Source organism: Gekko japonicus, unplaced genomic scaffold (assembly GCF_001447785.1).
Source record: "Gekko japonicus isolate JY-2015 unplaced genomic scaffold, Gekko_japonicus_V1.1 scaffold44, whole genome shotgun sequence".
NCBI classification, from domain to species: domain Eukaryota; kingdom Metazoa; phylum Chordata; class Lepidosauria; order Squamata; family Gekkonidae; genus Gekko; species Gekko japonicus.
This window is the reverse complement of record NW_015174845.1, coordinates 246751-263442: the sequence shown is the minus strand read 5'-3', so window position 1 is coordinate 263442 and position 16692 is coordinate 246751. Positions and strand designations below refer to the sequence as shown.

Here is a 16692-nt window from a genome sequence, read left to right as displayed (position 1 = left end):
AGCGGTTCCCAACCTTTGTCAATATGAAAACCCCCTTTTAATGTCAATTTTTTTTGCAGAGCCGTGACATGATAGAAGTTGTGCTATAAGTTTTGATTTGTTTGTTTTATTTTGACTATTTCTGTGTCATCTTGTCAGAGCCCTGTTTGAGGCAGCTTATGATTAAAACCCACTATTTTAATACACAAGCCATTAAAACACAAGTCATTGACTATGAAGAGGAGGAGGAAAAGAAGAAGAGGAGGAGGAGGAGGAGGAAGAGGAGGAGGAGGAAGAGATTGGATTTACACCCCGCCATTTACTACCCAAAGGAGTCTCAGAGCAGTTTACAAACTCCTTTCCCTTCCCCTCCCCACAGCAGACACCCTGTGAGGTATGTGGGGCTGAGAGAGCTCTTTTGAGAACTGCCCTTGAGAGAGCAGCTCTGAGAGAACTAATGAGTGACCCAAGGTCACACCAGCAGGTGCAAGTGGAGGAGTGGGGAATCAAACCCGGTTCTCCAGGTTAGAGTCTGCATACTTAACCACTACACCAAACTGGTTCTATGAGCACTTTAAAAACCATCTACAAAACAGAAGCAGACCATTTGACACATAGTGTTGGAGGAGAGTTTGACAGACACTGTGGACAGCCTAAAAGACAAATAAGTGGGTTCTAGATCAAATTAAGCCTGAACTCTCCCTAGAAGCTAAAATGACTAAACTGAGGCTATTGTACTTTGCTCACATTATGAGAAGGCAAGAGTCACTGGAAAAGACAATAAAGCTAGGAAAACTTGAAGGCAGCAGGAAAAGAGGAAGACCCTGTGCAGATTCTCTCCTCCCCAGGCCAATCCAGGAATGGGAAGGGAAAGAATTCTACACTGGAACCATACATTACACAAGAACCCAAGACAGATAGCCTCTCTGGATTTACAGACACAGCCACCAGGATCTCTAGATTAATCCCTCACCAGCCTGAGATTAGAGATCCAGAATCTCAGTTAGCATGTGGATTCTACACTTCCACAACTCTGTCTAGAGCTGTACAGTTAATCTTAGCAAGGTAGCATAATTGGTGAGCGGTTTAGACAACAGGACTTAGCTTGGAGTCAGTTGCACATCAAGCAGACACTATTTATAAACAAGAATAAAGTTTATTTAGCACAGAACTTAACACAGACTACAGGGAGTACTGAAAACAAGAAAACTTATGGCCCTTGGCCCTAACTAAACATTAGAGATCTGCATAGTTACCAGGATGATCCATAGTCAAGAAGTTCCAGTACAAAGTCCAATTAGGTCCCATCTTTGTACAAGCATGCAGCCATGTGCTCACAAGCAGTCCTTTGTTCTCTCCCAGGCCGCATGGCACCACAGCATCTCAGACAGACAGACACAGATCAACAGAGAACATAGTAGGAACAGAACAGAGAAGAGTTTCTCATTGGGTTTAAACAGATATAGGGCAATTCCAGTTTTCAAATTAGCTCTGGCCAGGAGCCAATTGAAGTAGACCTGGGTGTGCCCAATGGTAGAGTTGTCATGGCTACAGTTTCTGAATGGTCAGTAGTCTTGAAGGCCACATGCAGTTATGTAATCCCCAAGCACTAACCACTCCTCTATGCTTTACGTGAGTCCTGGCATGTAGGCAAAGCCAGGCGCCATCAGGTCTAGGTTTCCCTACTAGAAGTGTGAAGACTATGTGGTTATATGGCAGGCTATTGAGCCTCTCTGACCAAATGGTCAGCCATCTGGCTTGCAACAGGAAACAAGGTATCAGAAAGACATTTCAGGGAAGACATGAAGCCTATAGAAAGCAATATTTCTATACAGACCCAACATGAGATGGATAGAGTCAATAAAAGAAGGCGAGGTCCTCAGACCTGCCAAGGCTGTTAACAATAGGACATTTGGGAGGTTGCTTGTAATTTCTTATGTTTATTTTTAATAAAATTGTTATTGGGAAAAAGAAAAGTGACTCGATTGCACTTAACACACACACACACACACACACACACTAGAACTCCCAGCATCTATTGATTGAGAAAATACATGACAAAAAGATCAAGATGAGAGGGTTTAGTGCACATATGGATGCGCAGACTCCTTGCAATAACTCTGCAGTCTCCCATGCATTCCCAGCCCCTGGAATGCTGGGAATCATTGCATTTGAACTTGCATTTCCATTTGCACAAGAGATTGTGCAAGTAAGTATTGATTGGTTGCTCCTAGTTTCTAGTGCCATACCTCTAGCGCTATTGTTTCTGTAAAAGGAACTGAACTGTATCCCTGCCTCTGCTTATATTTTGCTGGATCCAAACAATTATATGTAGTCACGTCCACATAAACATGTGGAAATTGTTCAACCTACAAACAAGGCCTTGAGAAGTCCATACCAAAACCACAGCATACACCAGATCCTAATTTTACAATCAGAACTGTGATACTCTGGAATCAGATTATTTGATATCTGTCAAGATCCATACTTTGCTCCTGCAATCCTATGCATGTTCAAAAGGATTTACTCCCGGGTTAATTTGCATAAGTTTGCAGCGTTAGTACATTTATCGCACAGAGAGCAGCTTCACATGTGACAGAAAGCAAGTTCCTATTTGAACACATTTTTTGCAACCTCTTTTTGTTTAAGCACATAACCATAATTGTTGTGATTTTGATTCCTCCATTTTCTTATAAAATTATTCTGTACTGCATTTCTGTTGTTTGTTAGAATGTGGGCATAGATGTACCTAGATTTGTGTTTAATGTTCAGCAATTAAAATCTTATTAAATACCATCCCCCATTGGCTCCAGATGAGCCTGAAGCTTACTCATTTCCACATATTTGTCTGTTACAAGAGGTGTTTGAAGTTGGAATGGAGAATACACTGGTACGTCCATTATTCACTGCATCATGCTAATTCCAGAGACTACAGGACATTCATGAGAGAGGACATTCAGACTTCATTCTGGGACCCATCTCCCTCACCCAGGGAGGTAGATGTTCTTGGGGATCCACAAATAGTTTAGCTGATGTAGTGTACACCCTTCTTAATTAATTCAGAACCCTTTCTATCCTTTGTCTGCACCAGGGGTCCCCAACCTTTTTGAGCCTGTGGGCACCTTTGGCATTCTTACATAGGGTGGTGCCATGGCTCAATGGTAGGGCATCTACATGGCATGCAGAAGGTCCCAGGTTCAACCTCTGGCATTTCCAGTTAAAATATCTGGCAGTAGGTTATGTGAAAAACTTCTGCCTGAGACCCTGGAGAGCTGCTGCCAGTCTGAGTAGACAATGGCCCCTGCCACACGGCAGGGAAAACACTGGGCAAAGTGCGGTTTTTAAAAGCCGCACCAAAAAAGAGACACCGCGGCGGGATCCCACGATCCCCTGAGCTGCGGCGCCGTTGCTCCCCGGCACGATCAGATGCCGGGGAGGAAGAGACGAATGGGAGAGGGAGGCTGCCGAACTGCGCATGCTCGAGCATGCGCAGTACGGCCGGGGGCCGGGGATGCGCCGGCGAACAGACGCGCCGGCAATCCCACGGCCGGCGGTGATGCGGCCTTTCGTAAAGAACCACCTAGGTAGGTGGTTCTTTTTTGCCGCGGGTTTTGGCCAGTAGGGGCGGATTGGGGAACGGGCTGGGAATGGGCGCAGCACGATTCCCAGATGTTGCTGTGGGATCGCGCCCGTTTGCTGCGGCCCCGATCCATCCCTCTCCCGGCCCTAAACGGCTCGTATGAACACAGCCAATATTGACTTCGATGGACTGAGGGTCTGGTTCAGTATAAGGCAGTTTTATGTGTGTTCATGTGTTCATGTGATGGGTACAACCTCAAAGTGGCTACCACGAGAGGCAAAGCCAACCACAAAATGTCAGGGAGTGAGGTTGGGCATCACTCTTATAGTAACTCTTTGAGCATTTTGGGCAGAAGCTCTGTTTAACAGGATGCCTTTTACAACGAACATATTGTTTAAAGGATTTTATTGCATACAGTTTCACTCACATAGTTAAGGTACTTGTGCTGTGGTCAGAGCTACTACCAAAAGCATTTTTAAAAAAATCTGCACAGCCAAAGACATCTCCAGTGGCCAGAAGTCTGCTGGTTAAAAACCCCATGTGGCCCACCCACTTTCTAAAAACACTTGATGAGTGCCAGGAAGTAGGCGGTTGGCCACTGTAGTACCCATGGGCTCAGTGATACAGCATACAGAAGGTCCCAGGATCAACCCCTGGCATCTCCAGTTAAAAGGATCAGGTCAGGTGATGTGAAAGACTCTAGCTAAGGCCCTGGAGAGCAACTGAGAGTCAGAATAGACAATACTTACCCTGATAGACCAATGATATGACTCTTTACAAGCAAGCTTCTTGTCTTCAGTAACTCCTCTGCATTAGTGGCAGGGGTCATTTCGTAGAAAAAGAGGTGCAGGAGCTCATTAGCATATTACCATAACTTATTTGCATATGCCACACCCCCTGACATCACCGGAAGTGTGTCAGAAGGCAACACCCACCGCTCAGGCTCCACTGGACTCTTTTGGATTGCTAGCTATTGGGGGGGGGACATACAGATCTGTCTTCGCAGAGGAGGGAGAGCTTGTGCCTGAATAAAACTTGGTCTTAAAGGTGCCACTGGACTGTTTTGGACCGGGGGGGGTATGCAACTTACCTGGCTGCTTCTTGCTGTGACTGAGGGCTGCTGGGAGCAGGGGGTAGGGCTTGTTGCATGTGCCCGCCCCCTGGGCTCTTTACTGCCGGAGCTCCGCTCCTGTGCGCTCCTGCAGGAAATGACCCCTGATTAGTAGCAAAGAGCAAGAGCCCAGTAGCACCTTAAAGACGAACAAAATATGTGGCAGGGTAGGAGCTTTTGTGAGACTGTGACTCACGAAAGCTCATCTCCTACCACATATTTTGTTCGTCTTTAAGATGCTACTGGGCTCTTGCTCTTTTGTACTGCTACAGAAGGACTAACACAGCTTCCCAACTTGATCTATCTCCTCTGCATTGTTCCAATCGTAGTATGGTTCAAGCATCTGGCTTTGTAGATGAGGAGAAAACTGAATAACGTAGGTGCGGAGAACTGTTAAAGAAAAATACTAATTATGCTGGGAGGCAAAAATCCAGGCCTACGAAAAAGAGACCTAACATAGCATTATAATATTGAAACGTCATTAAAATTCATACAAGGGGCCTTATTTAGTTTTATAGAAAGCTCAGAAAGCGTCTCAGATGATAGGGAACCTCAGAGTGCTTTCATAATGGTTGTCAATCAAGCTAGCAGGATCCACACAATTTGATTTAGACTCCCATTGAAGTAGAGTAACATCGCTACTCTTCATGGGAAATGAAACTATCCCCATTGTTAAATGCATTGATACACTGATTAAATAAAGGCCAGAAATGAGGATTGACAGGCCGAGAATATAATTAACCACTTTAGATGCCATCAGCGTGGATGACTCAGAAGTGTTGGCCTAATAGCAGCTCAAAACTCATGCCAAAAGGGAAGGAAGAAAGTACAAGAGTTTTTGCAACTGTGAGCACATTTAGAAACAAAGCACAGAAGGATCTTGAATAGGAAGCACAAGTTTTGCTTTGATCCTATCCAGGGTTTATATCTGATGAAATACATTTACGGCTTGTGAATATTTCCATTATCTTTTACCACAGGATATGAGAAAATGATTGTTTATTTGTTTAATTTTGGGTGAAAATACAGAATTTTCTTATTAGGGAGTGCTGATTTTTATAATCGTGTGGAATATATGCTGATAGATATGGGAGAAGAGCATTGCACAAATATTTGGGGGCAAAAGAAGAGTCTTGAACAGAAATCTTTGAGAAACTTACTGGGCATTGATGAAAACAGAATGCGAAATGAAGATTCAACAGTTTTTGCTCATGCGACCATACCAGAAATTTTCTATTACCCACAATGATACTGGAACACAATTATTTCAGTGAATACTTTTCATTCATTCAGCTGAGAGCTGTCAAAAGTAATCAAGTAAAGACTTTCAATGCAAATGTTACAGTTAACTAGTAGGGGTGGGCATGAACTACATTTTTGCAGTTCAGTAGTTCGTTACTGAACCCCGAACCGAACCACAAAGTGATATGCTGGTTTGCAAACTGAATTGGTTCATATCTTTTTGTGAGCCATTTAAAGTTTAAACCCCTGCTTTCTGCTCCCCGCAGCTTTTCACAGGGAGAAGAAAGCAGGGGTTTAAATGGCTCCCAGACATTTAAATCAAACAGCTGAGTGGTGGGGAGCTCAGGTTTTTTTGTGAAGAGCAAAAATCAGGATTTAAACCCCTGCTTTCTGCTCCTCATGAATGGCCACAAACTGCATCAAAATTTATGAATGTTCGTGGTGGTTCTTGGGTTCGCTAACATTGCTTTGCAAACCATGAACCATCCAAAATTCATGATGAACTTTAGTTTGTCAGCCAGTACATGCCCATCCCTATTACTGGGGCTAGGAAAGTGGGTTGTGTGATCATGAGCCCCCTTTCCCATCCCTTTTGATGTTCTGAGAGCTGACTGTCAACTATATTCAAAATGAAAGCAAAGGTGTTCTTGCTTTCGCAAGGAATTTGGTAAGAACATAAGGGCCATGCTGGATCAGACCCAAGGTCAATCTAGTCCAGTATTCTGTTTACATAGTGGCCAACCAGCTACCTCTAGGAAGCCCACAAACTGGAAGAGTTTATATAATAACTTTATTCAGTGTGTTATTTGGTTTAATATTTAGTTCCTCCCAAACAAACCTGAAATTGTGGTTTTGCAGGGAAACCAAGAATTTAAATACATTCTCTAAATAAAGAAATACACATGGATCTGTCTTATCTATTCAGACTGGCAACCAGTCTCTAGGATCTCAGGTAGAGGTCTTTCATCTCACCTACAACCTGATCCTTTTAACTGGAGATTCCAAGGGGTGTGATCACACTGGGGGCTTGGTGCAATATGGTGCCACCTCTAATCGTCCCAGTTTAAAATGTTGTGGGGCATATCATCCAGACAGCACACCCTGCTGCAGGTTACCCACATGGCCGTCCCCTGGTCAAGCATCCACATTGCTACAGTGCCTCAGCCACGGAGCATGCTGCCCAGTCATTTTTTAAGATGCAGGTGAGTGCATGTGTGTTCATGCGCACATGTGGGTATAGGCAAAAATGCCAAAAAACAAATCCCAGCACCAGTTCCTTTTGCTCATGCTCCCCTGTATGTGTTCATGCGCACATGTGCATATAGGCAAAAATGCCAAAAAAACAAATCCCAGCAGCAGAAACGGACCTGCAGGTTCAGACCACCAGTTCCTTTTGCTCATGCTCCCCTGCGTTCAGACATCTGGCCACGTGCAATGAATGCATGGGGAACCAAAAACACCACTTGTGTATTGTGGTGCCTTTTTAACCCGGCTCCAGGTCATCTTACAACAGGGTGAGTATGCCTGGGGAATGCCTGACAGATGTGGCTGTGTGACTGTGCCCATTTAATCCGGAGGGGAGGGGTGGCTATGTCGGGCCAAACTGCTCTTGTGATCACTCCCAAGGATTGAACCAGCCACCTTTTATAGTCAAAGTGGATGCTCTACCACTGGGCAATGGCTGCTCCCCAAACTCAGAAAAATCTGTGGTAGTTAAATTAGTTTCTGATGCAATTTTGCCCAGTACAGAACAGGCATCCCACTAACAATTGTTTTTGAGTTTATATCCAAAGCCATTTCCTTTTAGAAAAGGAAATGGAACATAAAACAGCCATCTAGCTATGACTAAATACTGCCTCTGTCACTGGAATCCCACCTGGCTGTTCTCTCCCACTTCCTTGATATAAATCATTGCAAGCAATCATGGTTCCAGCTTCTAGAATGAGGCTGCTTCTGCTGAAAGACAATCTGCTATAGCACAGGATGTGTCTTTGATACGGTATCCCCTTTCTATCCTCCTCTTCTCTTCTAATGCAAGAATGCAGAAATACAAACTGAAGTTAGAATCTGCTTTTCTGTGATCTTAGGCCTACTAAGCACTGGCCATCATTGCATTAGAGGAAAAAGAGAAAAACAGAAACAGGAGTTCTCTATTTGCAAAGTCAGAAGCCTCTTGACAATCTTCTAGGCATATCTGTACTGCAAAAGTGAAGCAAATGAAATATTCTCAAGCACAGAACCATTGTTATCTGCAGGGTGGGGGGGGGGAGACTCATTTTTTTTCTGTTTCATTCCTTCCCCTATCAGAACAATTAACCAAAGGGAAGGAAAAAACAGAGGCTGCAGTTTTTAAATTTTTTATAGCTAGTAGCACAATGGTTTTATTAGATGCATGCATGAGATCTATATGAATACAGTTGATTTATCTGGAATGCTGCTTTTTGTATCCTACATTTTTAACTTGTTTATTGTTATGAGCTTTTTCAGCACCTCCCTTCAAGTAATGCATTTGGACACAGTATGAGCCCCCCCTTCCCCTGTATGGCTCCTCCATTATGGAATGACTTCCCCAAGGCCATGTGATTAGGGTTGCCAAGTCCATCTTCCACCCCCAGCGGGGGACTTTGGGGGCGTTCCCGGAGGGGGCAGGGCATCCCCGACAGGATGACATCATGTTGGGGACGTCTGCCCCCCACACACACACGCTGGATCTCCAGAAACACCAGTTCCCTGCACTTAAAGGAGCCGGCGTTTCCCTTTTAAGTGCAAGAGCCGGTGTTTCCCCTTTAAGAGCAAAGAGCCGCGTTTCCCTTTTAAGTGTACGAAGCTGGCATTTCCCTGCAAGCCTGATCTCAAGCGAAGATTGGGCTTGGGAGGAAACACGGGTTCCAAGCATTTAAAGGCAGCCACCCTTCACTCTCAAGAGAGAAGGGAGAGGGGTGGCTGTGGGTGTTGGGGGTGGGTAGAACCCCCCCTCCAAAATGAGGGACCCTTGGCAAACTGGGTTTTTTTTTGGCAACCCTACATGTGATGCAGGGCTCCCCTTCTGGAGGAGTGGGGAATCAAACCCAGTTCTCCAGATTAGAGTCCCTCACTCTTAACCATGACACTGTGCTTTGGGGGGCAGTAGAGGCCTAGTGCAAGCCACTCTTTCTAAGCCCAACCTCTCAATTTGCCGCTCGGACATCACACGTGAGAGGCCATTCTGGCTCCCCCAGCTCTCGGGAGGGGCTCTTTAAAAAGTTATGGCCGCCATCGCTGTTCTCGGCAGCAGCTGTGATGCCTGCGCGAGGGGAGGGGCAGGGAAAACCATTCCCTTGCCTCCCTGAGCCCGGGGTGGTAGGGGAAATTTCACCTCTCGCGTGTGATGTCCGAGCGGCGTTGCCAGCGTTGCAGCTCAGAAAAAACAATTTTTTTGGAGTCGTACTTATACATTGTTATAACCTTCTTTTGTTATTATCTATCCATTTATAAAAATTTTCCCATCTACGATTAAACAAAGCATCATCTCTATTATGTAAAATTGTGGTCATCTTATCCATTTCTACCGCTTCTAATATCTTATATATTAATTCTTTCTTAGAGGGAATTCCCTCTTGCTTCCAGTATCTGGCAACAAGAATATGCACTGCAGTTAATATATATATAATAACGTGCTTATCATCTATGGTATATTCATCTGGTATCATGTTTAACAAGAAAGGTTCTGGGAATAATGGTATATCTTGCTCTATGATATCTAGAATAAGTTTATGTACCTTATACCAAAAACCTCGTATTATGGTGCATTTCCACCAACTATGATAAAAAGTTCCCACGTTGTTTTTACATTTCCAGCAATTTCCTGATAAATTCGGATAGCATTTTGCCAGCTTATCTGGTGATAAGTACCATCTATGACTCATTTTATAAACATTTTCCTTATATGGGATTGATCTTAAATATTTCAATGATTTCCATGTCTTGGACCAGGTATCTATATCTATGTCTTTAGGACATCCAAAGTCTTGCATCCACGAAAACATGGATTTTGTTATTGTTTCATCATGTACATAGTCATCGAGAAGGAAATTATACAGCTTCTGAATTAGCTTATCATTTGTGGATAACCATAACTTGTCCAAATTGGATTTTCCATGATAAAAGCTCTTATTTTTATCTATGTCATGTCTTGCCCTTAACTGCATATTCTCCATCCACATCAGGATTATATTTTTCTTCTTGAGAATATCTTGTGAGACCACATCTATGACTCATTTTATAAACATTTTCCTTATATGGGATCGATCTTAAATATTTCAATGATTTCCATGTCTTGGACCAGGTATCTATATCTATGTCTTTAGGACATCCAAAGTCTTGCATCCACGAAAACATGGATTTTGTTATTGTTTCATCATGTACATAGTCATCGAGAAGGAAATTATACAGCTTCTGAATTAGCTTATCATTTGTGGATAACCATAACTTGTCCAAATCGGATTTTCTATGATAAAAGCCCTTATTTTTATCTATGTCATATCTTGCACTTAACTGCATGTTCTCCATCCACGTCAGGATTATATCTTTCTTCTTGAGAATATCTTGTGAGACCAAATTGTCTTCATCATCTAGCAACTCTTCATAACTTATCTTTTTTGAGTGAATCATAAGAGAAGGTTTAATGAACGCTTCTAATGGAGATGTCCATCTCGGAATTTGCATATAAAAACGTTCCTTAATTTCTTTCCAAGTCTTGTGTAGTGTGCCTCTTAACGTGTGCTTTGTAACATTTGTGTGTATTTTTTCTTTTTCATACCATAGGTATGCATGCCATCCTATAACCATATCATGGCCTTCTAAAGTTAGGAGTCTTTTATTTTCTAGTGTTGCCCAATCCTTAATCCATCCCATTACTGCTGCAGAATAATATAGTTTCCAATTGGGTATTCCAAAGCCTCCTCTCTTTTTTTTATCCTGTAGAATTTTTCACTTAATACGTGCTGATTTATTTGCCCATACAAATTTTTTACACATCGCATCCAGCTCTTTAAAAAGCTTCATATTCCTTAATACCAGTAAATTTTGGGCAAGAAAGAGAAATCTTGGTAAGATGTTCATTTTTATTAGGGCTATCTTGCCCATAAATGATAATTTTAACACTTCCCATTTCAATAAATCTTTTTTTATATTGTGGAGCAGTTTTGTATAATTATCCTCTATCAGTGTGATATTTCTTTTCGATATCACCACTCCAAGATATTTCACTTTTTTAACTATATTCATGCAGGATAAATTTTGAATCTGGCAATCTTGATTTTCTGTACAGTTTTTTGTCACTATGTTTGTTTTTTTATAATTAACTTTAACCATATTCTTAACCATATTCTTTTTTATAATTAACTTTACCATATTCTTCAATGCTTTCCAATAATTTTTATAATTAACTTTACCATATTCTTCAATGCTTTCCAATAGTTAAGGAAGTGATTCAATCGGGTCCTCTATTATAAATACTAAGTCATCCACAAACGCTTGTACTTTAAACACTTCCTCCTTAACTTTGAGTCCTTTTATCTGACTGTGATTCCTAATTAGGTCTGTTAGAGTTTCCAACGTAAATATAAATAATGACGGAGACAAGGGACAACCCTGCCTCGTACCTCTTTGAATTTGTATATTTTGTGTCGTATCGCCGTTCACAATCACCTTTGCTTGTTGAGTCATATATATTGCTCTAAGCATCGTATAAAAGTTTTCCCCACAATCCCAATTTGCAAAATTTTGTAACATAAAATCCCAGTTCACTCTGTCAAAGGCTTTTTCAGCATCCAAGAATAAAAGTGCTACTTGTTTTCCTGGGTGTAACTCATAATATTCTAATACATTCAGGATGACCCTTATATTATTTTTAATCTGTCTTTTTGGTCAAAAGCCTGCTTGGTCTTGATGGATTATGTCGACTAGGACTCAGTCTATCTAGAGGATCAGATATCAATGGCTACTGAGCTGTGGTGACTGAGGGGAACTTCCAAATGCAGAGGCACTAATCCTCTGAATCCCAGAGCTGGGAGGCCACATCCTCAACCTCTCTGCCCTGTTGTTGGCCCTCCAGAGGAACTGGTTGTCCACTGGGTGAGACAGGATGCTGGACTAGATGGACCACTGGTCTGATCCAGCAGGGCTCTTCTGATGTTCTTATGTTCCCTGCAGCTGCTGTGAAGCCACAGGGAATGACTTTTTTAAAAATAAAGGGGGGGGGGCCCAAGTGGGCTCAGAACACCACCAACGAAGGGAGGAAGGGCTCCCGCCTCTAAAGAATGGATCCCAGGTGCTTCTGCCTGTCAGAGGGGCTGGTGCACACTTCCGGTGATGTCAGGGGGTGTGGCATATGCTAATAAGTTATGCTAATGAGCTCCTGCAGCTCTTTTTCTACGAAATGACCCCTTGTTAAAAGGCACACATTGCTGTTCAGTGCCTTGATGGAAGTCTTCATAGGAAACCCACGTGTACCCAAAGCTGCCTTATAATGAGTCAGATTATTGGTCTCTCAAGTTCAGTATTGTCTACTCTGGCTGGCAGGGTCTCTCCAAGGACCCAGACAGGTTTTTCACATCCTCTACTACGTGTTCCTTTTTAAAACTGGAGATGCCAGGGCTTGAACCTGGGACCTTCTGCATGCAAAGCAGATATTCTACTTCTGAGCCACCTTTCCAGATGCCAACCTCCAGGTGGGCCCTGGAGATCTCCCAGAATTACAGCTCATCCCCAGACTACAGAGATCAGTTCCTCTGGAGTAAATGGATTATTTGGAGGGTGGATTCTATGGCATTGTGCCCCACTGAGATCCCTGTCCTCCCCAGGCTCCACCCCCCAAATCTCCAGGTGTTCCCCTAACTGGAGCTGGCAACCCCCCCACCTTCCCTCGCCGGCGACCAGGTGCCTGGTGCTGACCCTTCCCTCCCAACAACACTGTGTTCCACAACAGAATGAAGCAAATGATTCATTTTCAACCAGAAGCCTATTAAGTATGTATTTTTTTCTTCCTGCAGTGCATTTATTTTTAATATGACTGTGCGCCACCTTCTTTGCAGGCTTTTTCGCAACTGGGAAATGATCAAAGTAGGTTACAGTAAGATGCTTGTTTCTGGTCCCATTCCCAGACATTCTTTTCTGAGTGCTCCAAAGGACAAATTGGGGCACTGACATTTTTCTGCGCAGGAGAAGCCATCTTTCCCTTTATCACCGTCACTACCTACCCAGCAACTTCGGCTGCAGATTTTTAAATCCATCCATCTATGACCCTTCGCTTTATATAAAGTCAAATATAAACAGCATGCAACCTCTGAAGCCTATTTTCAGTAATGACTATGCAAAATTTAAAAAATTCAGGCCTAAACTAAAAAGGGGGTTGGGGAATCTGCTTAAATGCTGATTCTTCCTCTGCTCTGAGTGAATATTTCCTTCAAAACCTAAGCGGGTTTCTAATGCGTTGCCTTTGCAATCCGAGAATATGAACTAGACTTCAGGACAGTGTGGTAAATATAAATCTGGCACTTACCCACAGCCATTCCCTCGCAGTCTGACATCATGCGAAAAGAAGTTTCCTCTTAACGCTGCTTAGGCAAACCACAGGGGGGGAAATACAGAACTTGAGTTTCTCTGTCAGGGAAAGCAGAAGAAATGTAAGGAAAGCATGAATGGCTCTCCTTCCTCTTCTTCCTCCTCCTCTTCCTCCTCTTCTTCGCAGCTGTACATCTACCCACCCAGGGAGTTACAGCGACACATCCTGGCTATGCCTTCTCATTATGGGATGTAAAGATAAGAACAGGCTCTTGTGCCAAAGGAGTGTGCTATTGGTGGATAAATTTGTTGACATCCCACCCCTTCCAACAGCTTCCTCATTTAATGTCACGGCCAGACACATTACACCCTTGGAAAGGCCATGGAATATTAATGAAAAAGCTTTTAAGAATTAGGCTGGGAATCTTGTACTCAGATGTCCACTGAAATAATTATGATGCGGTAAAGTTTGCCACGAGGATCGCAGTCCCAGGGTATTCCTGGTTATGTAACAAGAGCTTATTGGTGTTAATGTACTTGAGAGAAATTAAGCCGTTTGCGGCATGTGCACAGATCTGCTAAGGGGAGGGACTTTCAAAACCAAACAAAGGGCCACTTTTCAATGTGTGTCTTTACTAAAGGTACGAAAAAACTATTTTCTAATCATTCTACCCTCCATACAAAACATCATATGGGGGGGGGCAGTGTAGCTGTCAGGCCTGTAGCTACAGTGGGGCTTTGGGGGGCTCCACCCCCTTTCTTAAAGGCACAGCCCCATAAGAATTTCTCCTGTAAATGCTTTTTCCAATAATTTTAAAACATTTTTAACAGTGTGCATTCCTTTAAGCATAGTGGGATGCTGTACTTGGCTAATTCCCACACTAAACAAGGGGGTTGGAGTGGGTGACCTCTAGAATCCCTTCTAACTCTGTGTCAAGAAACTGGTCTCCTTTAAGAGAGGTTTTTCTGCCTAAGTGTTAGCTTTCTTGATTATAGAAGCAATCACCCCCACCCACTGGCTTGTTCTCAGAATTTTTGCTTAGGTTGGCAGAAGTGATTAACTTGCAGCAGCTGAGAACTGTCATCTAAAGTGGTTGACAGCTCGCAATTTAGAGATCTCTCCTGGTAACTCCTTTCTATTGGCTAAATGGCTTTTCTTTCTGCACTGAGAACTTCCACCCCACCAGAAAAAAAATTGCCTCACAAGCCACAAAATCCTGACTACAGGCCTGGTAGATGTCACACTTGGTGTTGCTATAGATTTCCTCAAGGTACAGTCGTCTCTGCACACAGAAAGCCCATTCTTTCCCTCAGAAATCTTCCTCTTCCCTTTTTCTACAGACCTTTATCTTCTCCTCAGAAACCTCTCTCTTTTCCTTTTCTTCAACCACCTTCTAGGGCACCCTTACAGAGACCACAAAAAACCAGACAAACCAAGAAACAGAACCCCACCCCTTTTCCAGTCAAAATTCACCGGGGAGGGTGTCAAACCCATAGGGTTGCACGAGAAAGCTCTGGTCCTACATCCCTGGCATAAAATCAGTATTGCTATCTCAGTACTAAGTTCTAGTATTGTTACCCTTTGAAGAACTATACTCTTAAAGGAGTAGCTCAGCTGAAAATTCAGTCAGAAACAGAAACAAGCCTACCACCCTGCCCATAGCCATTTGCTAGCCCGCCTTCATTCGTGGTTATTGGGCCACTCACTGTTTTTCTGCCTAACCCAAAATTACTAGATTGTATTTTTTTTAAGTATTCATTAGAAGAATTGTAGGCCGTCTCTCCAGAGGCCTGCTCAAGGCAGCTAATAATAAAAAGGAGTAGAAGAAAGTATTTATTACTTTTAGGCAAAGGCCATTGCGCAATTAATTTTAAAAACTAGAATGTCCGTGTGAGATGATAAAACAACAGCATGTATTGTTTTGCTATGATACGAGCCACTTGGGTGCAAGGAAAGAAAGGATACAAACCCTCCCATAAATATAATGAATGACGTGACAGGGGTTTTTTGGGGGGGGGGGAATGGAACAATGGGGTGTGTGTATGTGGGCTGCCTTTGGCTCCTTAGAGAAAAGGTAGAATAGACATGTGATTAATAAGGAGTAATTTATTTAGGACTACCCAGCATCCAAAGGGTTTTATGATTCTCATCTCATTTACCCTCCTTACAGCAGTTCATAGCTGACAGATAGAAAGTTATGGCAATGAGCCCACACCAAAGTGAAAACAGGTTCAGGTCCATTAATTTCACTGTGTGCTGCTGGATTGTGGGCCATGACTTCTACAAGACCAGTCAGGATTTTTGACTTTCGTCTCCTATAGCCAAAACCAAACTGCTGTCCAACATACAACATCGGTCTGTCATATACCTATTCATTTCCTACACCGGATCTAGCCAGCTCAGAGCTGGTGCTCATACAGGGTTGCCAGCCTGCAGGTAGTGTCTGGAGATCTCTTGGGATTACAACTAATCAGTTCACCCAGAGATCAGTTCACCTGGAGAAAATGGCCTCTTTGGAAAGTGGACTCTATGGCATTATACCCCACTGAAGACCCTCCCTGTACAGGATTAGCCCACTCAGGCCAGTCCAGGGATGAGAGGGAATCCTGTACTTTTCAGTATATTAAACAACAAACCACGAGATGGTCTATACCCTCTCTGGTTTCCAGACAATTTGCCAACAGAACCTCTTTTCACTAGTCCCTGCTTTTCCTAAGGGAAGAGATTCCAAACCCTTAGTTGGCATCTGGGACAGAACACATTAGCAACTCAATCCAGAGATGCACGTTTTTTACCCTCCCATGGTAGCATATGTGGTCAGGGTTAGGCACAAGACTTAGACTTGGAATTTAAGTTACAACATCAGAGACCATTAGAAATAAGAAGGATCTTTATTCAGTACAGAGCACAGCAAACAGACTAGGAGATTACAAAACAACAAAGGCTAGGGCAATTTGCCTTAACTACACATTAATGAGATTCATAGTTATCAAATTCAGGAACATCCAACAGTCCAAGTATATACCAAGGGATTTTGAAGGGAAATCCCATCTTTGCACAAGCATGTGGTCCAATTCACAAAGCAGGTCTTTCTTTTCCAAGAGACAGCATTTCAGGTGCAATAAAACAGACAATGACAGGGGAGAAAGCAAGAGCAAGAGACTCGAGAACAAGAGGAAGAGACTCCCTCCCACAGGGATCAAACAATTATACCCCAATCTAATCATGATTCGCTGT

General features: G+C 43.1%; 1 protein-coding gene across 1 annotated transcript in view; it reads right to left on the bottom strand.

Annotated features, from left to right (window-relative positions):
* EML1 (echinoderm microtubule associated protein like 1) overlaps positions 1–13657 on the bottom strand; it is a 200886-nt gene extending 187229 nt beyond the window's left edge. The window contains exon 1 of the mRNA XM_015424450.1: positions 13453–13657. Within this exon, the coding sequence (XP_015279936.1) occupies positions 13453–13483 (31 nt within the window). The 5' untranslated portion in view covers positions 13484–13657. The remainder of the gene's footprint in view (positions 1–13452) is intronic.
* Positions 13658–16692: the final 3035 nt, after the last annotated feature.